Source organism: Sciurus carolinensis, chromosome 8 (genome assembly GCF_902686445.1).
Source record: "Sciurus carolinensis chromosome 8, mSciCar1.2, whole genome shotgun sequence".
NCBI lineage: Eukaryota > Metazoa > Chordata > Mammalia > Rodentia > Sciuridae > Sciurus > Sciurus carolinensis.
The window spans coordinates 104,952,647-104,979,597 of record NC_062220.1 but is presented as its reverse complement, the minus strand read 5'-3'; the positions used below and the strand labels follow the sequence as shown (position 1 = coordinate 104,979,597).

General features: G+C 46.0%; 1 protein-coding gene across 4 annotated transcripts in view; it reads left to right on the top strand.

The window, feature by feature from the left end:
- The window catches only part of Tns3 (tensin 3), a 271,594-nt gene that overhangs the window by 136,346 nt on the left and 108,297 nt on the right, over positions 1 to 26,951 (top strand). For all 4 annotated transcript variants that reach the window (XM_047560438.1, XM_047560439.1, XM_047560437.1 and 1 more), the window contains exons 9-14: positions 882 to 946; positions 4,428 to 4,511; positions 8,555 to 8,667; positions 9,921 to 9,981; positions 10,827 to 10,902; positions 26,539 to 26,668. In XM_047560438.1, coding sequence (XP_047416394.1) covers positions 882 to 946; positions 4,428 to 4,511; positions 8,555 to 8,667; positions 9,921 to 9,981; positions 10,827 to 10,902; positions 26,539 to 26,668 — 529 coding nt within the window. The remainder of the gene's footprint in view (positions 1 to 881; positions 947 to 4,427; positions 4,512 to 8,554; positions 8,668 to 9,920; positions 9,982 to 10,826; positions 10,903 to 26,538; positions 26,669 to 26,951) is intronic.

Below are 26,951 nucleotides of genomic sequence, written 5' to 3'. Positions count from 1 at the left end.
TGTGTCCCCCTCAGACTCAATGGGTAGACACTGACATTCTAACTTCATATAATTTTCACATGACTCAGAATCTCATTCTTTTTTAACTTTTTCTTCGGTGATGTAAAAATGTAAGAAGGATTCTTATCTCTCAGGTTGTAGGAAAAGGGGTGGTGGGCAGAGCTGGCTAGCTGTGATTGGCTCACTATTATTAGTAGGTTACGGAAGTGTGTTTTAGAATGTGTTGCCTGTGGGTGGGCACATCCTGTCTCATGGCTTCCCTTTCTGTTGCTCTTGGTGATATTGACCTTTGCACAGGGCTTTGCCTATCTGTGGTTATGATTTGAGGTGTTCCTTTCCCATTATAGCACCTTCCTGGCACAGTGGTCCTTCTGTGTATAAGGAAGAAGCCAAGTAGGGATGCCCAGGAGCTTGGGTGGTATCAGGCACCAGGGTGGTGATGCTCCCAGCTCACTAGAATCTGCAGTCCTGACATGTGTGCAGCCCTGGTTGCTATCAGCCCGTGAACAGGCATTTACTCCTATTTCACCTGGGTAATTAAGTCATGCTAATTGCTGCAGTTCCTGGCACAATTTTGTCCAGCCTAATTGGGAGGTGGTGAAATGTCTGTCTGTTGCTGGATGAGTCTGCCCTGCAGGGCTTCTGCAGACACCCTGATTGACACCTGCTCTTGCTTTGGGGCTCCTGCCTGCAGGTTCCCTGCTGCAGAGGCTGTGCTTGAGTGGGACTCTCCCCTAACAGGGAGGCAGAGGGAACAAAGCTGGCCTAACCACTAAAGCAAGTTCTCTGTCATTCTGTTCATGGTGAAAGTTCTGTCAAATTATATTTCTGAAAGCCGTGGATTTCCAGAGAACATTTGTTCATCTTTTTTTTTCCTGCAGGGCGGGAAAGGGCGCATTGGAGTGGTCATATCATCCTACATGCACTTCACCAATGTCTCGGCCAGGTAGGATGGAGATGAGAGCTCGTCACCATAGGGTGATGGACATTGAGACCGTGTGGGATGGAAGGTGGTCTTCCTGGGAGTTATCCTGAATATATTTCCTGTCCCCAGACCATAGTGATCTGTTCATAAAACCCAGCTTCCAGAGAGTTTTTCACACTATTAAATGACAAAGATATTTTCCTATTTGGGGCTGTATATGATGGATGCTGAGGATTTTCATGGAGTCATGAAAACTAAATGAACTGAGTCATTTACTAATAAAAACAAAAACTAATAAAAACAAAAGGCAAATATTGCTATTAAAAGCAAGAACTGAGTTCTCTTGCTAGATTAGTTCATACCTTGTAAATAATGATGGGGACAACTGTGATTGTTTGCATACACTGGGCCTCTGAGAAGTACACTGAATGTTTTCCTATTCTTCCTGAATTTTCCCAACTAACCCATGAGGCAGTTATTACTACTCCTGTTGCACAGATGAAGAAACAGAGGTTCAAAGACATTGGGCAGCTTTCCAACCTCTTGAGTGGGAAGCCAGTTTTGGCCAGTTCTCAGGAGATGGGATAGTAACTGTGGGTACTTTCAAGGAGCTACCAAGGCCCCTTCTGCTGGGAGTAACAGATACTGTATAGCCACAAGGATCTCAGCTTTGGTCTAGCCCTCTGGCATTGGTCAGCCATGGTATATGTACCCTGATAGACTTTCCAAGTCATGGATATCCATGTATACTAAAATTCAGTTTGGACAGTTGGGTTGGGGTGTGGTTCACTGAGCATGTGCATGTGCAAGTCCCTGGGTTTGATCCCTACTACTGCCAAAAAAAAAAAAAAAAAAAAAAAAAAAAAAAGCAGAAAGAAAGAAAAAGAAAATATCATTGCTTGTGGGTTTTGTGTTTGTACCTCCCCTGCTTCTCAATGGTCACCTTGTGAAGCCTGAGCTACTCCAGGCTGAGGAATACAAGCCTACTCATAGAAGCCAATGAACCTTTTCCTTGCTAGTGCAAAGGAGTGAAATTTGACTTTCAGAGTGTTTTCTCTGGAAACAAATTGGGGAGCTGGTGCCTGCCAGGGAGGAAACCCAAACCCCGAGTGAAAATCAGAGCCCCTCTGGGTGAGAATGAGCATTTGTGTGTGTGCCAGACACATTGAGATTCCTGGTCACATGGACCCCTCAGTTAAGCCAAAGGTATTTGGTCAGAGACCAAATTTAGCTTGGCTGGTTCCAGACAGAGACCACCCTGAGCACTTCTGCCCCACAAGGCAGTTCTGTCTGAAACGAAGTTCTGCATGCCGTGGGTGGTGCTGGCACTCGAGGGGAAGCATGGAAGGAAGCTTTACTCGTTTAAAGCACATCCCTGGTTCTCTGCCTAAAAACCCTGCCTTCCTGATAGCATCGATGTGTCTAGCTGCACGTGGCAGGCAGCTTGCACAAGTCTTTCTGAGCCTCAGTGTTCTCTTAGGGACAGGGAGTTATAGCTGAACCTCCTGAGTGTTGTGAGGATTCCATGTCACTGCTTGCAAGGTGCTAAGAACGGGACCAGCACTCAGGCGTGAGCTGTCACTCATGCTGCTGTTTTCAGTAGGAGTAACGGGATCAAGTGCTTTCCGACTAACTGGTCTGACACCACAGCACTTTCTGTGACTGCTTTTCTACATTAACGCTGTTTCCTGAATACCTGCCCCGGTATCGTTTGAGCAGCAGTTCAGCTCTCTGTTCCACAGATAGAGTGTTTTCTGTATTTAAGTGTTCGCTGGTTTTGCCTGTCCAGGTTGCATTCCATTTTTCTTTAGAATTTAAGTCGATTCTGCTTACTCTGTCCTCAAGAGCTTACCGTGAACACACGCTCATATTATACATCTTGGATGGTTCCTGTAATGCTCCCCCTTAGGTTATATTTTGGAACAAGAGTGCTCAGAGGAACATACGTACTGGTTTAAGGCCTTTATCATAAACTGCAAATAGCAGGAAACAGAAACTTCCAAGACACGAAGAACACTCTTATCAGCACTATAAAAATATGAGTTCAAAAGAAAGCCAGAAGTGATTAATTATATTATTATTAAAACTAATAATATAATTAATATTGAAAAAAAATACTGGCCAAGCTTGGCACTATAATCCCAGTGACTTGGGAGGCTGAGGCAGGAGGATTTTGAGTTCCAACCCAGCCTTAGCAATTTATCGAGGCCTTACGCAACTCAGCAAGGCCTTAAGCAACTCAGCAAGACCCTGTCTCTAACAAAATATAAAAAAGGGCTGGGGATGTGGCTCGTTGGTTAAACACCCCTGGGTTCAATGCCCAGTACCACCCCGCCCCCCAAAAAAAGCAAAATACAAAAACAAAAAAATCATTGGCCAAAATGTTTTCTCAACATTTAATTAAACAAAACTACGCCTAATAGTCAGTAAATGTATATGTAACTCCACGTTTCAACTTAAATGATGTATCTACTCTATGTAAAATATTCGGTGCTTAATTGGACCCTTCCGTTTTGGGACAACTCCAACAACCAAATTCCTTGTTCAGACAAATACAAGCAGCAAGCCCTTCGTTATACAGCATTCAATGAAAGTCAATCACATTAACTTTGACTTTGAATATTTTTACTTTGTACTTCTGCCTATATCACTGCATAATTTTTCTGGGTTTTTAAGTTGTCCAAAATTTCTGAATATATTATTTTTTTTTCTGGAGGGCCACATATACTATTTTCTCAGGAGAAGGCCCACACTTTTGTCAGATTTTCAAGGAGGCCTTTGGCTCAGCTGTTAAGTCTCAATCAATCATGTCCCATGATTTATGCTGAAGTCACTTCAGAAAACCCAGGAGTGCCCCTTAGTGGGGTTTCCAGAAGGTTCTGTGAATAGTACTTATGGGCATTGTGGAGCTGGAGTAGAATGTCAGACATGTTGCTGGAAAGCAGGTTCCCTCCTGCAACAGTCACTTCAGAAATGTAATTATGCAACCCTGAGGCCTCAGACACCTTTCCCGCCCATCCTGGACTGCCCCATCCCCAACCCTTCTCAAGCCTGTTCTGAGAAGCATCTCTGAACTGAGTGTCCCACACTTACCTCTTGAAACTTCACAGGGGTATGCTCTGACATGTTCTGGACTCGCATCTCATATCTTTGTGGTCCTGAGGCTGGGTCAGCCACCTGCCTGCTGAGGAGTCTCAGCCAGTTCTCCTGCTGAGTGTGTGGCACATCTCAGTGTCACACTGTTGGATAGGTGTTGTATTTCAGATGGGAGTTCAGACCTTTCAGGTGTGGTTCCCACTTTAAGTTGAAAATATTCCTGCAGGGAAATTAAGTCTAAGAAGAGATGCTTGACATGAGTGTGCACAGGTGAAGTAAAAGCACAGAGTCTCTGGTGGGAGCTGGTTGCCCTGAACAGGCACAGGACATGTGTCCCTGGCCACTCAGCCTCATGGAGACTGGTAGTTCCACCAAGTTGACTCCGTCTACCTTTCTGCTTCCCCAGTGCCGACCAGGCCCTCGACAGATTTGCAATGAAGAAGTTTTACGATGACAAAGTTTCAGCTTTAATGCAACCTTCCCAGAAACGGTACGTATCCATCCCTGGAGCCCAGAGGGAAAAGATGAATAGGTTATCACCTTTAGACAAATGAAGGCAAGGGAGGTTCGTCCTCTAACCTGACCCTGAGCAGTGCCCCTGAATTGTGCAGAAGAATATGAGGAAGGGGCTCATTCTGGCTAATATGAAGAAATGAGCCTCCCTCTGGGTCTGGTGAGAGCCCCCGTGCTACAGTTCACTCTGAGAGAGGTAGACCCTGCACCCCATCTCCTCACTTACAGCAGGGGGTCTTCCTGTCCTGCAGCCAGTGAGTTTTGATTTCCATGATCATGTTGGAACTTGTTTTTGCCTGCTAGATTGGCAGGGTGGGGGGTGGTCAGTGAACCCGTTCTGTAATGGGCTAGAGGGTGATGCTTCATGCTTTGCAGGTTGCATGGTCTCTGTTATTCTTGTTCTAAGACAAAAGCAATCACAGACAGAAGGGAAGTGAGTGAACTTAGTTGACTTCTAGTAGAATTTTACTGACAGGAACAAGGCTGGAGGTTGAACGACCATGTGTCAACTCCCGTGCACCATCTCCCTGAAGTCAGGAAGAACTTCTCTTTGATATTAACCACCATTCCCTCTGTCTTGCTCCGCATGACCCCTGAAAGTGCTGGGGAGTGACCATGGTGGAGTGGGACTTTTTTCTTTCCCTGCCTGCCCTGCTGGCTGAGGTCAAGAGGAACTTGAGCAGGGCAGGGTGTGAGACAGCGAGAAGCACCATCTCCTGGTCTCTTCCAGATGCGCTTCCCGGCTGATGGCAACCCGTCGAGCCCAGTGATAGCTGCATTGCAGTTTTACTTTAAGGCAAACAGTAGACAATTTTTCCAGGAATTAGCAAGGCAGTTGAAAAATGGTTTTCTGTCTTGGAGATGGGATGTATCCCGGCCTTTTGTACACAAGTCGTGATCCTCCACATCTGTTTTCTCTGTGAAGCCAAGGGCTGTGTCAGGAGACATGCAGAATGATTTCAGGGACTGCCAGAGGCGCCTTCTGCTTCGCTTGGGTGTCTCGAAAGGTCTGGGTCTGACTCTGCTCAGACTGGGACATGTTGGAGGAATGTGGGCTACATGTGGGACTGTGGGTAGGAGCCTGGCAGTGTCTGAACAGCAGACCCCCCAAGGAATGCAAGCTGTGATACAGAACCCAGTTTGTTATTAGTATTATAGTTAAATAGCCCTTGTTCTATTTTGAACCATGAAGTGTTATTTCTCCACTGAGCGGTTCCCAAAATGGGAATATATACGACCTCCTGCACAGTAGATGGGACATCAATAAGATGTGAGCCATATGAATTGTCTAGTACACACCAGGGAATCTGTTTTTTGTTCTTATTACTTACTGAACCAGCAACTTTTTAATAACATTAAAAGAATGTGGGGAAGGGGAATACTTCTCCCTTTAACATGCCCACAGCTTTGATGCAACTGCCTGTTGTACATTTGTAGTGACAAAATGTCAACTTTGCATCCAAGCCTAATGCCTTGAACCCCAAGATCAGGGGAATGCCCCTATTCCTTCATCTTTTTCTGCTACCTTGTTCAGTGCCTGCATTAGAAGATGCTCACCAAATAATTATTGAGTTTGTGTACAACTGAATGCATGTGTAAGAGAAATCTGGAGGGATGTTGGAGACCAGAAGAATGTGCAATGACAGCCTTTATGGGAGCAGGGAGACTTCATTGTCCTGTAGACAACAGGTGGACAGAGGATTCTCTGCAGGCTATTTTAGGACCGAAGCCAAGAAATCATTTCAAATTCAAGCTCATACTAATCATGCCTGAGAGTGAGTGATAAACTTAGGATTTGTGACTGACAAACTTCAAACACTCAACAGCAACTTCTATAGCAGCCACTGGCAGAGAGATAAGGAACCTCCTCAGAACCTTCAAATTATTAGTATAGTTGTCCCTTGGTATCCACAGGGGATGGTTCCAGAACCCTCATGAGTTCTGAAATCTGCAGATGCTCAAGACCCTTAAACAGATAGGCCTTGTATTTACATGGAACCTACCTACATCCTCTTGTCTACTTGAAATCACATCTATATGACTTATAAACCTATACAATATAAATGCTATGTAAATAGTGGTTGACATTGTATATTTTAGGGAATAATGAAAAAAATCTGTTCATGTTCAGTACAGATGCAGTTTTTTTTCCCACTAATATTTTTGATCTGAGTTTGGTGGAACTCATGGATGTAGAACTTATGGGCATAGAGGACTGACTGTAATTACTTTTTGGATTGGTGAAGATATGAGCTGAGTGACCCTTCATAGACAGAGCTGAGAAGGTGGTGGCTGTTGAGAGTCAATTTCAGGCAGGGGAGGCTCTCCGCCTTATGGGGGAGGGAGCCCTGGGGCCAGGTGCAGGTGGTTTTCTTTCCCTTCCCCTGTGGCCAGCAGTGGGCATGTGGTCTTGGGCTCTGGGTCCTTCTTTGGGAGCTTGTGGAGAAACAGAATTCTGCCTCTGCACCTTGATCCTCCTTATTTGAAGGAAGTGACCTTTTGTGCTCTTTTGCACATAGACAGCAACCTCAACCAGGCTGTGTCAGTAGAAATGGAGGCTGTGCCCATAGTGTTGGACAGGAGCTGGTGGCTTCTGAGCAGGGAGCAACCTCAGCTTCCTGAAGGACAGCTGTTTGTCCCTTGTGGAAAGGGATGACATCAGTGGCCTCAGCTAAAGTCAGCTCCTCATGCTCTTGCTAACAGGAGCCTTTGGGTGTTGTAGAATGCTCCACATTTACATGAAAATGTAAAGCAAGCACTGATTTTATTCTGAGGTCTGGGTGCACATTCGACCCATGCAGGTCCGGCATGTAATGGACCATCTTATCTGAGTGGTTACTGCAGGACTGCCCAAGCTAATGGCCAGGAGCCCGTGGACTCTGTACATTGGGCAAGGGCCCTCGCAGGTAGGCCTGGGGAGGAGCTTTCTCTAGTGTTCAGGGCTGCCAAGTGCTAGAGGGAAGGAAGAACTGTTCTAGACAGGGTGACTCAGGATATAAAATTTCGGTGATTAAAAATAGATGAACCAAGAGAGTAGGGGACAAATGACCAATGCACTCCTGGTCTTGACTCATAGCCCAGCAGCCATTGAAAGATCCCACCTTAACTCACAGTTTGTCAGTTGCCAAATGTGCCTCATTTGTACACCCTCAAATAGTACAAGATGCATCATTAGAGCTGCTGTCAGGAAACTCAGGGCAGGTGCATCTCTGAGCTATGAGGTACATAGGGAACCAGGGCATGCCAGGCAGGGTTCAGGAAGGGAGGCCCAAGGTTGCAGGAGCATCAAAGCTGAAGGAGGGTTCAATGCACATTCTGGTCACTACTGCTTTGTCATGTCTCATGAGCACCCTGGTGATCAGACATACCTAGTGTAGAAACTTCCCTCTGAGTGCACAAGGCTGATGCCTGGAATTCAGATAGGAAGTCACATCTTTCGATAGGAAGTCACATCTTCCAGGCCCATGATAGTCACAGGTGGCCTTCACCTTGGAGCTGGGCTACTAAGAGGGGACTTAAGAGGAGACTCTTGAGGAAGAACAACTAAGGGACTTTTGAGGTCAAAGACCCTCTTACTGTTGGTGTGGGAGGTGCTGTGTAGAATGGAGAGTGAACCTTAACTGTTCCTCAGGCCTCCTGAGTGGGAGCAGAAAGTCATGGGCGGAACGAGTTGCCAGGCCTGCGTCCTGTGGCCCCATATGCTAGCCTGACCTGGTGTGGGGCTTGGGGAATGGGTGAAGAGGCTTCCCAGGTGTGGGTGCCTGTGCATGGGAGATGCTCGTGCCTCTGTGTCCCTGCTGTTTATTGAGAGGTCACGTGGGCAGTTCCTAGCATTGTGAATGGAGCCCCTGCCAGGGCTGTGACCCTCTGGGGCTTGAGTGGATAACCACTTTTGGTTGTTCAGGAGGACAGGGCCTCCTGATTGTCTCAGAAGACAGTTCCCTCCTCCCTCCTGGCCTTACTGAGACTTCTGCAGTGCTGAGGGTGCTGGTGCGGAGTCTCAGCCGCTACCCTTTGCAGGTACGTGCAGTTTCTCAGCGGGCTCCTGTCAGGGTCAGTGAAGATGAATGCCTCACCCCTGTTCCTGCATTTCGTCATCCTGCATGGCACCCCTAATTTTGACACTGGAGGAGGTGAGTCACTTCCATGGCATGAAGCCTGTGATTTGCTAACCTCTTATGTTACAGCCTCCCTCCCTGATTATGTGACATTCAGAATCTGTCCCTCAGCTTCCTAGTTTTAGAAGCAGCTCTGTCATGTGGACAGAGCTCCAACTTTGTGGGACTGTTTGAAACAATTGATCAGAAGTGGGATAGGCAGCCAATACTCCTGTTCCCAAGTAGAAGGAATCTGGAATGCCATGTCATCCTAGGCCAGCAGTCCTGTGGGTCAGCTATGCACTTGGTCTCGAGGCTCACACAGCTGTGAAAGGAGCCAACCATGAGAGAGACTACCCAGCTGCTTCAGAATTCCATCTTCTCCCTCTTCCTTAAAGTGATCCTAACGGAGAACACCTAACATGGGACTGGTGTTAGGACCTTGTTCCCTTGTCCCTATTCCCATGCAGGTAGTATGTGGCTGGTGTCAGGACCCTATCTGCTCCTCCCTTGTTCAGTTCAGATAGATGCCTACTCATCAGTTTCATCTTTTTGCAGTTTTGAGAATCGAACCTAGGACCTTATGCATGCTAGGCAAGTGTTCTATCACTGAGTTACATGCCCAGCTCTTTTTTATTTTCTTTTGAGATTGGGTCTCACCAAGTTTTTCTGACTAGTCTCAAACTTATACTTCTCGTACCTCAGCCTCCTGAATAGTTGGGATTACAGGTGTGCGGCACTGTGCCTGACTGAGTTTCTTCCATTTTATTTTATTATTTATATATTTTTAAAATTTTGTAGTTGTAGATAAACATCATGTCTTTACTTTATTTGCTTATTTTTATGTGGTGCTAAGGATTGAACCCAGTGCCTCACACATGCTAGGCAAGCGCTCTGCCACTGAGCTGTGTAGCCCCAGCCCCTCTTCCATTTTTAAAATATATCTCTGTCTTCCAGTTCCCCTGGTTATCAGTACCAGAGGGACCCTGCTGAGGAGAAAGTGAATTTTGAGCCCTCCTGGTCTCGCTATTTCGTGCCCTAGTAACCCTTTGGATAAAGGTCAAGCTTTCTTTCTGCAGGCTCACAGGACCGGATCTGGCCTCCCAGTGAGGCCTACTGTTTCCTGCAACAGCTGGATACTCCTTATGCTCACTGAGTGTGGGCGACTGTGGGAGACTGTTTCCCCAGTCTCTCTGACAACCCGTGCAGTCTCTGATCTCCCTGTGCTTGTCTCTGTTTGTTGCCTAGATTCTGATCCCATCTTTACCTGGGGTGTGTCTTTCTTTCAGTGTGCCGGCCCTTTCTGAAGCTCTACCAAGCCATGCAGCCTGTGTATACCTCGGGGATCTAGTAAGTGCTGGAGCTTGTGCTGTGGCATCTTGGATGTCCCAGGGGATTGTGGTACAATCTGGCTGCCTCTCCTCTGGGAAGAGGGTGTGGGCAGGGGGACAAAGAATTCCAGGGAGCCCAAGGAGCATGCAGAAGGGAAAGCCCTGGGGCAGGCCATTTTCTGACACACACAGGTATCCTGTCCCTGCCACTCAAGTTGGCTCCTTCAAGGGGGTGAACACTGGAGCCTTCAGTGGAGAGAGGGCCATTGCTGTTTGGAAGTGGACATATTGGAAAGAATCTCAGGACAAGGTTCCTTCATGATTTTTCTTTCTCTCCCTTTGCGTTTTAGACAAAAGATAGCCACACACATCCTCAGAATTTCTATAACTTTCTGAGCTTCTGTTTGTTTGTGTGGATGGCATTATATGAGCATAAATGGAAAATTAGTAAAGGAAATAAGTATTCTACTGCTCAGACAGAGACATTGTCCCATTTCTGGGTTCACAGTGGACCCTACACATGTTGATGACACTTTGAAAATTGTACCTGCAGCTTGTTGAAACTGTATCCAACTCTACCTCCGCCCCTCCCTCCAAGGCTGCATGGTCTTCTCCATAATTGGGCCCCTGGGGTAGGGTCTCAGTCCCTTCAGGTAAGTCACTGACCCTGATGTTGTTGTAAGGTCTCTCCAAGGCCTAGGAACTTTCTTAAGCCTTTTGGACTCATTTTTATAGAGCGGATTCTCAGGAATTAGATTCTGAGTTAATGGGAACATTTTGTGTACATGTTCTTTTCTCAACATGTATTCTGTCTACAAAAATCAGGCAGTTGCATAATGATGTACCTTCTTGTTTATCCCAAAGCAATGTTGGCCCAGAAAACCCCAGCAGGATCTGCATTGCCATAGAGCCAGCCCAGCTGCTGAAGGGGGACATCATGGTGAGTGCCCACTGTCCCAGTAATAATGACCCAAAAGGAAGAACATATTTTACCTTAAAATAGTAACAGCCCCTATTTTTGAAACCCTCCCTCCAAAAAACCTGTAGGAAGATAGAAAAGCAGCCTTCACCTTAATGCATTTGCTTAGTTTTATGAGTAAAGTATTTTAACTAAAGAGAGGGAACAAATCTTTGTCCTTTAGTGTCCTTGATTGTAGAGCCATTTTATGTATGTAAACTTGAAAATTAAGTCCTAAGATGGTGACTGAACTTCTGAACACCCCCATTTCCTGACCATAATTTGTAATCTTAACATGATCATAGGCCTCCTAGGGTGTAGCTGTAGAAATAAAATAGTGTTTAGCATTATGAGCCAGAATACTGGTGTTATTATAGCTTGGTTGAGGATCAAAACACTGATTTCTCCAGATAATTTTGTTTCTTAGGTGTGTTCATTTTGGGAGAAGATTAATCGTTATTATTATTATTATTATTATTATTAGGTATCTTTTTATTTTTTGTTTTGAGACAGGGACTTGCTAAGTTGCTTAGGGCTTCACTAAGTTACTTAGAGCCTTACTAAGTTGTTGAGCCTGGCCTTAAACTTGCCATCTTTGTGCCTTAGTCCCCGAGACAGTGGAATTAAGATGTGTGCTGTTATACCCAGCACTCTTTTATCTATCTTGAATACAAAAGAATTTATACACGTGAAATAATTTTAGTAAAGATTTCATCTGGAATAAGGAAAACCTTTAAGGCATATGTATAGCTGCCAAGGTGCATAGAATAACTTAGATATGATCTTTACATGGCCTTGGCAGACCTGCTTGGATAAAGGTTAAGTGACTCAGGAGTTCACTTTGCAGTATACATAAAAGGCTCCACCAAAATCTTTGAGGATCCTCATTAATTTCCTCCAAAAGTTTGTACTTTAAAACTCTTCATTAATAGATGGACAGAAATATCCACCTTGTCCATTCCAGATTTTCACAAAAATGTAGGTATAATAGCCCAGTGGTAGAGTATGTGCTTATATTGCTCAAGACCCTAGGCTTGAACCTCAGCTCTGGGAAAAAAAAAAATATCCATAAGGATCATAAGGATAGAGACCCTGGAGATATATTCATACCTTTTGTATGCCCTCTGAGTCCTGCAACCTCAGTCTGTGCTGCTTCAGAGGGTGGAATTCTTCAGGTGGAGAAGGCACCTGAGGGGGCATGAGGGTCAGTAAGTAAGTAGAGTGGCCATGTGGCTGAGCCCTAACGTTGCTCAGCATTGTGCTGAGCACCGCACAAAATCACCTTCATTCCCATGACAACCTCATGCAAGAACTGCACTTACGTTTCACAAGTGGGAAAGCTGAGGGTGGAGGTGGTTACTCTTGTTTCCACAAGCTCATTTTTCAGCCCTTCTATTCTGCTGCCCCAAGGAGAAAGGCCTGTAGTTGGAGTATAGTGCAGGCTCCCTGCTTCCCTGGGGTTAGGAGAGAGGGACAGGGCGAGGAGGGGAGAGAGATGCTCCCCACCAAGTGCTGCTCCATGTTTCCTGCCCAAGTGTGCAGTGCTGGCCCTGGCTCCAGAACCCCTGCAATTTTGGACAAAGGAGCTGGGCTATTTATTTATTTGCTCACTTATTTCAATATTTAGGATTGGACCTAGGAGAACTCTACCACTGAACTACAAGTACGGCCATTTCTATTTTGAAACAGTGCCTAAGTTACTCCAACTAGGCTTGAACTTCTGATTCTCCCGCCTCAGCCTCCAAAGTAGCTGGGATTATAGGTCTGCAAGCCTTTATTGAGTACTGCTTTGTGTCAGCACTAACCAGGCTTTACACAGCTGTGGCTCTAACCTCTCTCTAGCTCTGGAACAGGGTCCAGTGTTCCAGCTTCAAAGAAGAGAACAGGAGAGGCTGGTGGGGTAGGATTGGCATCTGCCTGTCATCATGTTTTGCCTGCCCTTTGGTTGTAGGGGGATTACTTTGGAGTTGGCTTTTTTAGGGGGGCAGCTCCCTGTCTTCAGGAATTAGTTGTTAAAGCCACGTCCCTTTAGGATGACCCACAGGAGATGACCAAAAACTACGATGTGGAGAGTGACTCTCAGTCTAGAATGTGTGGCTCCCTGCCCCTCACCACTCCCCAGAACAAGGGCGAGTGTTCCCCTCAGATTCCCAAGCTGGTGGCTGCAAGCTTCTGAGACCAGTGTGCAGTCTAATTGAGATGCCAACTGCCCCTCCCCTTTCCCTGATCCTTCCCTTCTTCTCCGTCCTCCCTCTGCTCTCTCTCCTCTTCCTTTTCTCTATTCTCATTCTCTTCACTTCCGTTCTCTCTTCTCCCTTTGTGATTTTTTTACCCAATAGTCTTTTTTGGAACACTTTGTCCTCTTTCGAGTCTATGGGCTTGACCCTAGGCACAGGAAGGAAGGGAGGGGGAGAGTGATTTCCTTGTCCTGGAGGAGCCTGGTGGAGACATGGGTTGAGCGTTTGGTTTGTTTTTACTTGAAGACTACCTGCCCCTAACCCAGAGGGGCCACCATAGGGTGAGGCAGAGTAGGTTGGGTAAGAACACAGGTGGATGTGACCTGTGACTTAGACATCAAGGTGCTGGACTGGAAGGGTGTTACCAACAGAGGGCACAACCTCCTGGCCTCATGGTGTCCAGAGGAGTCTTTTGCCTTTGCTAGAACATCTGTCTTTTTGAGGAAATTCAACATCTTGGAAAGGAATTCTTGCATATTTCTCTTTTGGGAAGTGAGGAGCACACTTAGGTTTGTGAAGATGAAATGAGTGAACTCACTTAATCTCCCAGGACAGTGGGTGAAGGCCATACCAAGATGAGGCTGAAACATTGTGCACGCCATCGTCATGACCAAACAGACCTTGGCTTGACCTTATGAGCGGCCGCTGCCTTTTCCCTTTACTCCTCCACCATGAACCTCCTCCCACTGAGCTGCATTCCAGTCCTGTCCCGCCCTGTAGTGGGCACTGCAACCCAAGCACGAGGTCTCAGTAAATATCACGTGTGCCTGGCTGTGGCCACTGGAATGTGGCTTTGAGCAGGCAGTGCAGCAAGGAGACTGTCTAGGTGGGTGGAGTCTGTGGGTGGAGGTAGCAGTTGGCACTTGATCAGTGAGTTGGATCCAGGAACAAACTGGGTGGGGCAGAGGAGGAGAGGAACCTGAGTGGGTGGGAGGGTTCTGGCTCTCTGGTAGATGTGCCTGGGCTTGGCCCCCATCCTGGTAAAGTTCCTGGGTGTCCAGGGAGCTCAGGAAGCTGAGTGCTGTCAAGCTCAGGAAAGTCCAGTCCTGTGTGTTGGTATTGCTGGGTGACGTTGGGATAAAAAACGATGTGTGCTGGTCATCCAGAGGTCACAGCAACACAGCTCTGTTTATGTATCAGTGGCCCACGGCTATTTGCAGTTTTGTTTGTAAGTGGTTTGTTAACCAACAAGTAAAGAGGTCATTGCAACTACTCTGAAAGCAATGATTATTTGAACTGTTGCAAAAATTGGAGTCAAACTTGTGAGTCCAGTTGGTGCTGAGCAGAGAACCCCTGAAGCTCAGGCCGTGGTCAGGAGGGCCAGGGAAGCTAGTATTTGTTAATACCTCCTCTAGAGAAGTTCTTGGTCAGCAGAGAGAGACTGAGGCCTATAGCAAGCAAGGCGCTGAGTCAGCAGGAATGCGAGTCAATTTTGAGGGTGACTGGGGCATCATGGAAAGGTCAATTCCACTCAGTACCTAGGGCTCGTGCGGTCTTGGACTGGGGCGAAGGGCCCATAAGGCTCTGCGTGCCATATCGCACAGGTGGGTTTTCAGAGGGGAGGGGTTCAGGCTTCACATAGGGAGCAGGGCACCAGGACCCCATAAGGATGTGGCATCTTCAAGAACAGGCTGATGTTTGAGAATCAGAGCAGTCAAATTTGGAGCATTTCAGGGAGCAGGAAGCAGGTAGAAGGGGTTGGGGGCAGGTTCCAGGTGATCCTAGGAGTAGGTTGGGCCTGTTCTGGGGGTTCCATTGACTGTAAGGCACTCACAGGGACAACCTTGGCAGGAAGAGGGTCAGGTGTAGGCCTCACCTGAGAACAGATTTGAGTAGTTGTGGAGGTGAGACCCAGACCCACCATCCAACATGGGCATCTTCTGGAAGGACATTGCACTTGAACTTGAACATGAGTCTCGGGTGGATATTGTATTAGGATGAAAGGTCCTTGCTGGTGTGGGGTGCTTCTGAGTGAGGAACCCACCCTCTCTTCTTGGTGGTCTTCCAGTCCAGCTTGTTCTGCTCAGACTGCTTATATAGAACACCACAGACTGGGTGACCTATAGTCAACAGGAATTTATTTCTCCAGCCAGAAATCCACGGCCAAGGTGTTGCAGATTCAGTGTCTATTGAGGACCCACTTTCTGATTCATAGATGGCTCCTTTCTGCTGTGCCTTATGTAGTGGAAGGGGTGAAGCAGCTCTCTGGAGTCCCTTCTATAGGGGTACTAATGCCATTCCTGAGGGACCTAACCTCCTGACTAATCACCTCCCCAAATCCCCACCTCCCAATACTGTCACTTTGGGGGTGAAGATGTCATCACATAGATTTAATTTTTTTTATTAGTGACTTGTAATTATACACAATAGTAGAACTTATTATATCATATTTATTTATGCACATAACAGTTGGATCAATCTCACTTCCCAGTATCTTCTCTTTCCCTCCCCTCTTCCCTCCCCTGGCCTGCTTGCTCTACTGACCTCTCTTCTATTATTGTTATTTTAATTAGTATTGTAATTATATATCCATGTATATATACAATTGTGTATATATATATGGAATTCATTATGGTACTTGTACATGGACATAACATTGTATGGTAGAGTTCATTTCCCAGTACCTCTCTTCCCTTCTCCATCCCCTTCCTCTACTCTATTCTATTTTCATGAGACCTCCCCACCTTTTTTGATTATTCCCCATCTTTTCCCCCCCTTTCCCTTGGTCTCTCTAGCTTCTGCACATGAAAGCAGACTTTGAGTCTAGCTTATTTAACTTACCATGGTATTCTCCAGTTTTCTTTATTTACCAGTAAATGACATAATTTTTCTTTCTTTTTTTTTTTCTGGTACCAGGGATTGAATCCAGGGGTGCTTAACTACTGAGCCACATCCCCAGCCCCTTTTCTTTTTTCCTTTTTTATTTTCTTTTGTATTTTTAAATTTAGAGACAGGGTCTTGCTGAGTTGCATACAGCCTCGCTGAGTTGCTGAGGCTAACTTTGAACTTGTGATCTTCCTATCTCAGTTTTTCCAAGCTACTGGGATCACAGGTGTCTCTCACTGTGCCTAGCTAATTTCATTATTCCTTATGGCTGTTTAGAACTCCATTGTGTTTATACACCACATTTTCTTTATCCATTTGTCCCTTGATAGACACCTACCTGTACTATAACTTGGCTACTGTAAATTGCACTACTATAAATAAATACCGTTATGCATGTAACACTATGGTATGCTGTTTTTAGATCTCTGGGGTAAATTCCAAGGAGTGGAATAGCTGGGTCATATGGTGATATGGTGGTTCCATTCCTAGTCTCTTTTTGGGGGGTGGGGACGAGTACTGGGGATTGAACTCAGGGGCACTCATCCACTGAGCCACATCCCCAGCCCTATTTTGTATTTTTTTAGAGACAGGGTCTCACTGAGTTGCTTAGCACCTCACTTTTGCTGAGGCTGTCTTTGAACTCGTGGTCCTCCTACCTCAGCCTCCTGAACCACTGGGTTTACAGGAGTGTGTCACTGCACCTGACATTCATTCCTGGTCTTTTGAGAAATCTCCATACTGCTTTCTAAAGTAGTTGTACTAAGACACAGTCCCATCAATAATGCATAAATGTATCTATTCTCTTCTCATATCCACCAGCAATTAATGCTATTAGTGTTCTTGATGGCTGCCTTTCTACCTGGAGTGAGATGAAACCTCCGTGTAAATTTTGCTTTGCATTTCTCTGATTGCTAAAGATGTTGGGCAACTTTTCATATATTTGGTGCCCATTTGTATTTCTTCTTTTGAAAAGTGTCTATTTAGATCTTTGTCCATTTATTGATTGATTTACTTTTTTGGTGTTAAGGTTTTTTTATGTATATATGCTAGATATTAATCCCTTGTTGGAATAGGGAAAATTTTTCTCCCATTCAATAGTAGGCTTTCTTCACACCCCGAATTGTTTTCTTTGCTGTGCAGAGGTGTTTTAATTTGATACCACCCCACTTACTGATTCTTGGTTTTACTTCTTGAGCTTTAGCAATCTTGTTAAGGAAGTTGCTGCCTGTACCAATGTATGGAAGTGATGCCTTAGGTTTTCTTCTAGCAGTTCCAGTGTTTCCGGTCTAATTCCAAGGTCTTTGATCCACTTTGAGTAGATTTTGGGGGGGGACACACACGTTGAGTCTGCAGCACAGGCTGTCACCTCTCCACCTGTCCTGCCCTCTTGCTTGCCCTGTCTCAGACTTTCCTGACTCTTTCTTGGGCCTCACTGTGGTTTCCTCTGCTGGCCTCTCTCACTGGCACCTTCACCTCCAACTTGGCCCTGGTGTTCCTCTTTCTTACCAAGTCTCAGGAAAAGACAGTGCCCAGACATCCTGTTCTTTGTTTGCTGCTCTGCTCAGTGGTGGTGCCCTCTCCCTCTCCCCACTGGTGGCCACGGTGGCATCGTCCTCGGCCTGGTCTGTGATGCTCCCCTCATGAGCCCTGTTCTTTCTGATGGTGTCTTCTAGCCTGAAGTCCCCAGGAGCCTTCCCCAGCTGCTGCCCCGACCTTGTGTTCTCTAGACTGTCCCTCCTGCTTCCCTCACTCCTTGTTGGCTCTCGCCTGCCCCTTACTTACTTCTGATTCCGACTATTGTGGTCCTAGCCTATTAGGATCCACCAGCTGCCCAGAGTGCCCTTTGTCAGCCTCATCTTTCTGTCTGTAAGCTCTGCAGGGACTCCCCACTCACCCCCACCTCTACACTCTAAACTTGAGCTTCATCTTTGACATCTTTTGTTTTCCCCTCTCACAACCCCGTGACCCCATATCTTACCAGCTGTGCAGATTTGATGACTCAGTGAGTGCTGCCTCTGGTCACCTCTCTGATGGCTCTACAGAGGACTCCAGACACCCATTCAGTTCTCACTTGTGAACTCTCTAACCTGTCATTGTGCCCCTCAGAGGACAAATGGACACTCAGGTGATGTCTGAGAAGCACAAGCAGAAGGGTAGCTGCTTGAAATTACTAAGTGTGATCAGGGGCCAGCACTGTACCCTGCCCATTGTCATTCCCACCTTATACCCCAATTCCCATGTATATACCAGGAGCCTTTGGTTGAAGCACAGGATCACTGGGCAGGGTCACACCCCCAGCTAGTCAGCTGAGCCATATTCTCTGAAAACCATTAAGCTAGTGAGCCATGTGCCAGGTAGCTACTGGCCTTCCCTGTAATGGGTATGGCCACTCCAGGGGCTGCATGGATGTGATCAGCAGTGGATCAGCCTCTCCAGTGTGTCTGTCAAAGCAGAAGCCAGAGGGACTTGGAGACCTGGGGAGAGGAGGACTGGAGTTCAGGTATGAGGTTCAGCTGGGGGCTCTCTGGAGGTGAATGTTTCATGCCATGGGGGCACCTCGTCCATGCATGATTTGTTGCCAGTAGAAATGCTGGCAAACAGGAGGTTCTAGAACTTTTCACAGGAGATAATTTTTGATAAGATAATTTCCTTCCTGCACCTCTTTTCATTTCTCACATGGAATATTTTTAGGCTTGCTTTATGATTTGATTTATGCTTCCTGTGTTTATGATTCCTTTTTGTACACTCTGCACTTGTTTCTGCTGTGTTATCAGATAGGAGGCGGGAGATATGGGTGACAACTGAGAAGGGTAATTTTCCATCACAGAGAGTAATTTTTCCTTGCACCATCCATAGAAGTGGTTAGAGGTTTAGTAAGTTGTCTGTCTCTAAGAAGCCTAAAAGTGCTTCATACTTATTGTATTTTTCTGGGGTTGCTCTGATGAAGTGACACAGACTGAGTTACTTAAATATCAGGAATTAATTTTCTCATTGTTCTGGAACCTGGATATCCAAGGTCAAAAGCCTGAAGTGGTTTGGTTTCCTCTGAGACCTCTCTGCTTGGCTTGCAGATGTTGTCTCCTCACTATCTCTGCGTGGCCATCCCTCTGTGTTTGAGTCCTAATCCTTTCTTTTAAGGACACCAGCTGCAATTCATTAGGGCCCACCTTAAGGGTCTTGACTAAATTACCTTTATCAGAATAATGTCTCTAAATACAGTCATACTCTGAGGTCCTGAGACCTTTGACCTGTGAATTTGGAAGGATACAGCTCAGCCCACAATGCCTCTTTTCATTCACTAAGCCTATTCTAGAATGTTTACTAAGATTAGTAGTGGAATCAAGTGTGATTGATCTCCCTGCATCTTTGGCTATAGTTTGTCACTAGCATTCACTGGTGACCAAGTACCAATAGCCTGTGGCCTACATAATGTGATAAGGTGGATGTGAAAGTAAGACACACACAGAACTTACTCCCAGGAGTTTAGATTCTGGTTGTTCGTTAAGAGGAGCATAAAGATAACTAGCACAATTAGAGCTGAGAGTGTTGGTTTTTGCATAGACATAAGAGTTGAAGTCAAATTGGGGTGGAAAAAGACTCTTTTCTGGGAGTCTATAGGGTGTGTCTTCAAGGCAGATCAAACGGTGGCAGTCAAGTGTCACAGCCAATGATCAAATCATAGTCTACGGAGCCTGTGTTGTGCTGAAGCTTAAAAATTCCAGTGCTTTTGGTTCCACATGGAAACCACCTTAGGGGCCAACACGGGGAAGAAATGATGCTGCAGCTTGTCCCTTATTGCCAGGACTCACTAGAGAGTGACAGGAGTCTTCCTTTCTCACCGCTTGAATCGGTTCTGGTGTCCTGTGTTTTTAAAAGGAGTCCCCAGTTCCTCCTCGGTGGCCTTGCTTCATCTCCAGGTGAACCCAAATGGCCACACAAGAGATGGCAGCCATCCTGCTTTCACTTCCCCGCCCTTCACTTTTGTCCTGCAGCTGCAGTCAAAACCTGAAGTCACACCTTAATGTTGCATGTGGGGAAATGAGTTCCTGAGGGCCTTTTCTGTGTCAAATTCAAGTACACAGGTGGTTTCATTTCTCAAGAAGAATTTGGCAATAGCTGTGACTTAGAGAGGGTCCTGAGGAGCAGTGTTATGGTTTACATGTGATGTCCCCCAAAAACTCACGGGAAAGACAATGCAAGAAGGTTTGGAGGAGAAATGATTGGATTATAGCCTCAACCTAATCAGTGAATTAATCCCTGATGGGATTCACTGAGTGTAACTGGAGGCAGATATGCTGTGTCTGGAGGAAGTGGTTCATTGGGGGCGTGGCTATGGGTATATATTTTGTATCTGGAGAATGGAGTCTCTCTCTGCTTCCTGATCACTGTGTGAGCTGGTTCCTTCTGCCACTCTTACGCCATGATGTTCTGCTTCATCTCAAACCTTGAGGAATGGAGTCAGCCTTCTATGAACTGAGACCTCTGAAACTGTGAGCCCTCAACTAAACTTCCACCTTTAAAATTGTTCTGATCAAATCTTTTAGTCACAGTAACAAAAAAGCAGAAAATGCATGTCTAGATTTGCCAACTGAAGATGCCAGCTCTCTCTGTCTGGATGTTTTCTTAGGCTGCCTCTGTGTAGCAGAAGGTGGGAAGTCTCTTCCCAGGCTGGCTCACCATCCTTCGCCCTCCTCCTTCCAAAAGCCATCTTGATCTCTTTCAGTGAGTCAACCAGCTTTGATTTTATCAAATCAAATTGTGGGCTCAGATAAATTTGTCTTTCCTCATGAAGAACTCTGCATTGAGACATGTTGGGAAAGTCAGTCACTCCTTTGACTCCAGGGGTTAGGGGATGATGCCATCCATTCCTGGTGATAGTGAATCAACACTGATCTGCCATCTGCCTTGGCCTCCTTATGGCCTGCTCTCCCCATGGCCCCTCTTAACTGCACCCCTGACCCCTTCTGTCTTTGCTATGTACTTTTCTTACAAAGTCAGATTTTCTAATCCATTCCTCCAAAAAGGCAGGAACTCAAGAGGATCAGCAAATATGCTGTTGTCAGGTAAGAGGCAGAACGTTGGTGAGGGCAGCTCTGTCGTTATGTAACCTGCTCAGGAATTCACATGGGCAGAAGCCCAGCCGGAACCTGGCAGAAAGCCATGGGCCTGATCTGGCTTGTCCCCTCTGGGGCTCAGTGTGCAGGTCCAGGGTTTGTAAGCACTTTTCGGTCCATCTTGCTCCATCTTGCTACCCTTGACTGGGCAAACCTAAGGCCACTTGTATTTTGTCGTCATGGTTGCTGGCCCCATGACCTTGCTCCAATGACCGGAATTGTAAACACAGGTAAGTTCTCCTCAAGAGACTGCAGAAATGCATAACACCTTCTTTTATTTCTTATAGGAGGCAGTGATATAAGATGAGGGCGGGTGGAAGTATCTCTCTGAGACTTACCTAAGGGAGGTCTGTTGTGTTCATAGCTTTTGTATTTTGTGATATTCTTTCTCCTCATTACACCAGGGCTCTTCTAGACCTGGGCCAGCTCTTCATCTATTTTGTCAGCTCAGCACCGTAACTTAGTTGGGTTTTCATGCACAACCAGTATCTGCTTACTTTCATTGTTTTGGGGTCATGAATTACAATATTGCAGCCATTTGAAATCATTTTCAGCTCCAAGGGAGACCATGGTTCCTGTTGTCCCTCCTGATGTGGGTACAGTGATTGATGGCTTAACTATCTTTAGTATTCAAATCTGTGGTTACAGCTTATTCCCTGAAGATTCAGATTCCTCAAAGCCTCCTAAGGCAGTTCCAGGAGCAGAATTGGACAAGAGTGTGACTCTCATTTCTGATGGGAATGCTTTAAGGGTCCTGCTTTTTTTAGTTAGAAAATTTAAGGGAAGTTGGATCTGAATAGGCACTGCCCTCCACAGTGGCTGGCATAGGGGGAGGAGAGTGGGAACTGACTGCATTTGAGGACTGCTTCTGAATGTGGGGCAGGCGTTCCTGGGATTCCTACCTTAACCTGATGCCCTTCATCCAAGGTGTTGTTTCTCCTGCTGTTGGAGAGTTCGAAATAAAATATATCCGTGTAGCTTAAGGGTGAAGCAAGCCTATTGGCATGTTGGTTGTCTGTGAACACTTGACTGATTCCTTCCTTGCACGAGAATTCCACATGCTGGCTTTAGATTTGGTATACTCTCAGAGTAGATGGGTCAAAGCAGGGCTTAGTGTCTAATCATCATTGTAGTAACCTCCAGTTAGGGGATAGGCATGTACATGTGCACACACACATGTATTTATATATATTTTTAAATTTTATTTTTATTTATTTTATATATATGTGTGTGTGTACATATATATACACATATACACATATACATATATATATATATATATATATATATATATATATATATAATTATTATTATTTTTTGTGTGTGTGCCAAGGATTGAACCCAGGGGCACTTAACCACTGAGTCAAATCCCCAGCCCTTTTTTTTTTTTTTTTTTTTTTAAAGACAGGGTCTCACTAGTTGCTTAGGGCCTCACTAAGTTGCTGAGGCTGGCTTTGAACTTGTGATCCTCCTGCCTCGGACTCCTGAGCTGTTAGGATTTCAGGTATACACCACCACACCTGACTGGCATAGGCATATCCTTATGCAACTGTTGGAAAATAAAATTAATCCAAGGTTTCCAAATTGTATTGTCAGACAATAGGAGGGCAAGTTGCGTGCAGAAATTCCCTTGTAGGTCATTACTCATACAACATTTTTGAGTACCAAAGACCCTCTCTTCAGAAGCTCATTCCCTTTAAGTGATAGATCCAGCACCCTTAAATATCTCCAGAGGATTGGTTCCAGGATTCATGTGGATACCAAACTCCAAGGATGCTCAAGTCCCATACAAAATGATGCAGTACTTGCATATAATCTACACAATCCTTCCACATACTTTAAATAATCTCTAGATTACTTATAATACCCAATACAATGTAAATTCTACATAAATAGTTGTTATACTGTGTCCTTTAGAGGTTAGTGACAAGGAAAAATTATCCGAACATTTTCAGTACAGATGTAATACTTTTCCTCAAATATTTTCTGTCTGTGGTTGGTTGAATCTGCAGGTCTGGAACCCCCAGACACAGAGACCTGACTGTACATATAAATAAAAGTAACCGATGTCACAGATAGTTGGAATTACAGATTGTATTTGTGTATGCATTTAATCTGTATAAATAATAGGCCAATGTTACAATGTCCATTTGACAGTCAGATAGTATAAAGTCCACACAACCTGCAACATGCCCAACTTCTGAGGGCTCCCAGCAAGTTGGCCTGTCAGTATTGGCACCCAAATGCTACTGACGTGGGTCTGTGACAGCATGTTGACAGATGCTGCCTGTCATTTGATACACTGTTGGCTGTTTCTTATTTTATTTTCCCATACTGTGAAATCTTGACTGCAACTCAGAATTGTTCCTGATGCAGATATTCTAAAATGTGAAGGCAAAGGATCAGCATATTCTAGAAACGTTCTGGAAAGATCCAGGTAAATAAAACTACTAAAGCCAGAGGGCTGAAGGGGAAATTTCAGAACTCCAGCCATTCACTCCAGTCTTTATAAAGTGCTTGCACTACCTTATATCTTAAAGGGAGGCCTTTGGGGCCTGTGAGAAGCATAGTGTTGTTCTTTCTGTTAAGTGTTATGAACTCCATTCTGATCTCTGGCCACCAGTGCTACAAATATTTATTGACACTGACAATGGATAAGTACTAATCCCTCTGGAGGTGACCTTGGAGAGACCACTGAGGCAGAGTCTTAGTTGGTGGGATGTTTCATCTCCAGGTCTGACCTGCTTTGCTGGTGATGGCCACTGGGAACCAGTACATGGAAAATTTTTTCCTGGGTAGGGAAAATAATGCAGTTTCCTTCTTTCCATGGCAGTTGTTCCTGAGTTGGTCAGGAGGACAGGAGGGGGTGCTGTTGTCTCCCCTGATGGATCAGAAGTAGTTTATTGTGAAGCAGGGCTTATGTATAATAGGGGAACATTGCCCCAAATACCCACAGAACCCTTTAGGAAGGACCCAGGCAGCAGTTGTGCCTGGGGATAGATCACTTTCTACTTGTTAAACCCTGGAGTATTTGAGACATTGTATTATGATAATTTAGAATTTTTAAACAGGAGACTCAGACCTGCTGGGGAGAAACCTGTGCCTGAGGGAGATGCCCAGCCTAATGGGGGCCCAGCACTGCCCCCCATTTCCTCTTTGCCTGGCATGTAGAGGGAACTGAGATTCCTGTCTGATGAGTCGCAGTGTTTGGGTGTAGCTGCCTGTGATAAGCAGGCTTCATGGCTTCTGGGGGTAGGTGGGCAGGAGTCCACATGATGGGAGACTCAGGCTTGGAACAGGCTGTGCATACTTGGGATGGGTGCAGGATGAGCTTCCCTGTTACTCAAAGCAGATGGAAGAGAAGAAATGCTTCCTGAGAAAAGAGCTGGACCCCATGGATAGTCCACTGGCACCCGATACACAGCTGTGCCTAGAGCCCACCCTGTGCCTATGTTCACCTGGCCCCACCCACAGGCCCCCTGTTCTAGGGAGTCCTCCCCAACTCCATGCCTGTACAGTCTAGGTCTGTCCCCCTCAATAGCTATTTGCTTCCTGAGATCTTGTTGTTTCTCAAATCTTTTTTCTCCTAAGTATTTATAAAATTCGAGAGCAAGACTGGCTTGAATTTGGGTTCTTTTTTTTTCCTTTTCCTACCCTGGTCTCCCCTTATCACTCTCCACTTCCAAGGCAGTCAGTGAGAGAAAAGCCGTCATCCTTAGAGACCAGGTCGTTGTGGATTAGACCCTGTCTGGCTGGGAGAAGCTCCCTCTTTCTCCAGGCCTAAAGCATTTGATGATCATTGTGGTGAGTGTGGGGCATGAGTGCTCAGAGGAGGGGTGAAGATGGTCCCAGAATATTCTGGAAAGTTTACTGCAAGAATGGTCTTTGATTGAGTCTTGCTGAAGAGCCAGAGATTCCCAGATCAGGAGGAAGATTTGGGGCCAGCATACCTTGGCTGGAAAGCCAAGTAAAGTCTTAATATTCCTTCCCAATTCTTGTTTGCTGACTGCAAACTCCCCTGGCCCAGCCTCTGGAGGCCAGTCCTCTGTCTGCATCACCCGGATTTACAATGTCCCTGGCGGCACCTGACCATGCAATAAATGCTCAGCTTGTATTTGTCAACAGGGAACATCCCCCAAGGTCTTATTTACATTTTTTTCATTTATTTATCATACTGTTTCCTTGTAGATAGTAGAACAGTAAATAACTTCTGGATCCGTCCAAGGGGTCATGGTTCTCAGCATCCTGGGCTGAAGCTCTTTGGGCTTCCTTTCCTTTAGCTTCTGTGGGATGATTTCCCTGGTGGTGGGATGATGGAATATCACCATGCATTCTCCTGTGACACTGTTCACATCGCATTTCTGTATTGCTTGTCATTCGTGTTTGTGAAGCTTGTCCTACTTCGAAGCCATCGTTCACCAGAAAAAGTCTCTTTTAGGAAAAGTGGCTGCCCTACTAACCAGCCCTCTCCCACCCCCAGCTTCCCATGGGATGATGTGCCTTCCCCGAGTGCTCTGTGTTCTGAGAGTCTGATATACCTCAGACGTCCTGGGGACCCTGGCAAGGTGGTACTGCCCCTGCCATCTCCCCACAGCATGTGGCCAAATGCCGGGAGGCCCCTGGTGTCAAGATGGTCTACGATGCTGGGAGCTCTGCTCACCGTCTCCCAATCACCCCTCCACCGTGTTTATTGGCATGCCACCCTGGGGCTTGATCAGCACCCCAGGGACCTAGTGAACCACAAACTGTATGACTGGGCATTGCAGCCTGAGTTCGGATCCCAGCAGGGTGACTGTGAAAGTTTCTCCTAAAGCAATTACTTACAGGCCATCCAGACATTCAGGCACAGGAAACTAAATGCCTATGTTTTCTCTTTCTCCTCTCTCTCGATCATTTTGTCTGTCTCTACTTCTCCATCTCCATCTCTACCATCTCTCCTTCTCTTCCTCTCGATTTCTCTCCCTTTCTCCCTGTCTCTCTTTCCTCCCTGCTCTGTGATGATCAGCCACTTCCTCTTGGTGAAAATGGAAAGGCCTTAATTCAAAGCACAGTTTAGATGAAAGAAAAAAACGCCACCACAATCATTTGTTAAACTCTAGGGAAAAGAGGCCACCTAATTTTATTGTTCAGTTGACACAGTCTTGTGCTCTGCAAGGGTTTGGGCGTGGCCCCCCTGAGAACCGAAGGCACCGGTACGCCGTGCATGGGGACTTTGATTCCCTTGAAACAGCACAAGGATCTTAGGAAGCGTCCTAAGGGTTCATCCCCGCAGCAGCAGCAATGTGGTGATGTCTGCCACCAGCCCAGTGAATGTGAACTTTCCACCACGACAGTTCAGAGGGTCCATGTCATGCACACCAACGTAGGCAGAGTGCGGTCCTTGCTAGTTCCATACTCTTATGCTCAGTAATTGCCTGTTTTCTCTTTCCTTCTATAACCAGGTAAAATGCTACCACAAGAAGTACCGTTCGGCCACCCGCGATGTCATTTTCCGCCTGCAGTTTCACACTGGGGCCGTGCAGGGCTATGGGCTTGTGTTTGGAAAGGAGGATCTGGACAGTGCCTGCAAAGGTGAGACAGAGCTGGTGGCCTCACAGTGGACGGAGGTCACAGGGAACGAAGCACCTGACCCTGCCCGGGTAGGTGTCCTCCCAACCCTCTCCTCAGTTCAGCCTGCTAGCAAGTTTTAACTTTACTGATTTCAAGAAAAGCTGACATTTGATCTGTGGCAGAAAAGAGTTCAGGGAAGCTGGAGATGCTCTGTGCCATGAGGTGTTTCCATTGCGGCTCTGGTTGGAATGTAAGAAGAAAATCATCTCTGCTTTTGTAGCTCATCAGCTCCACATGTGTTTTT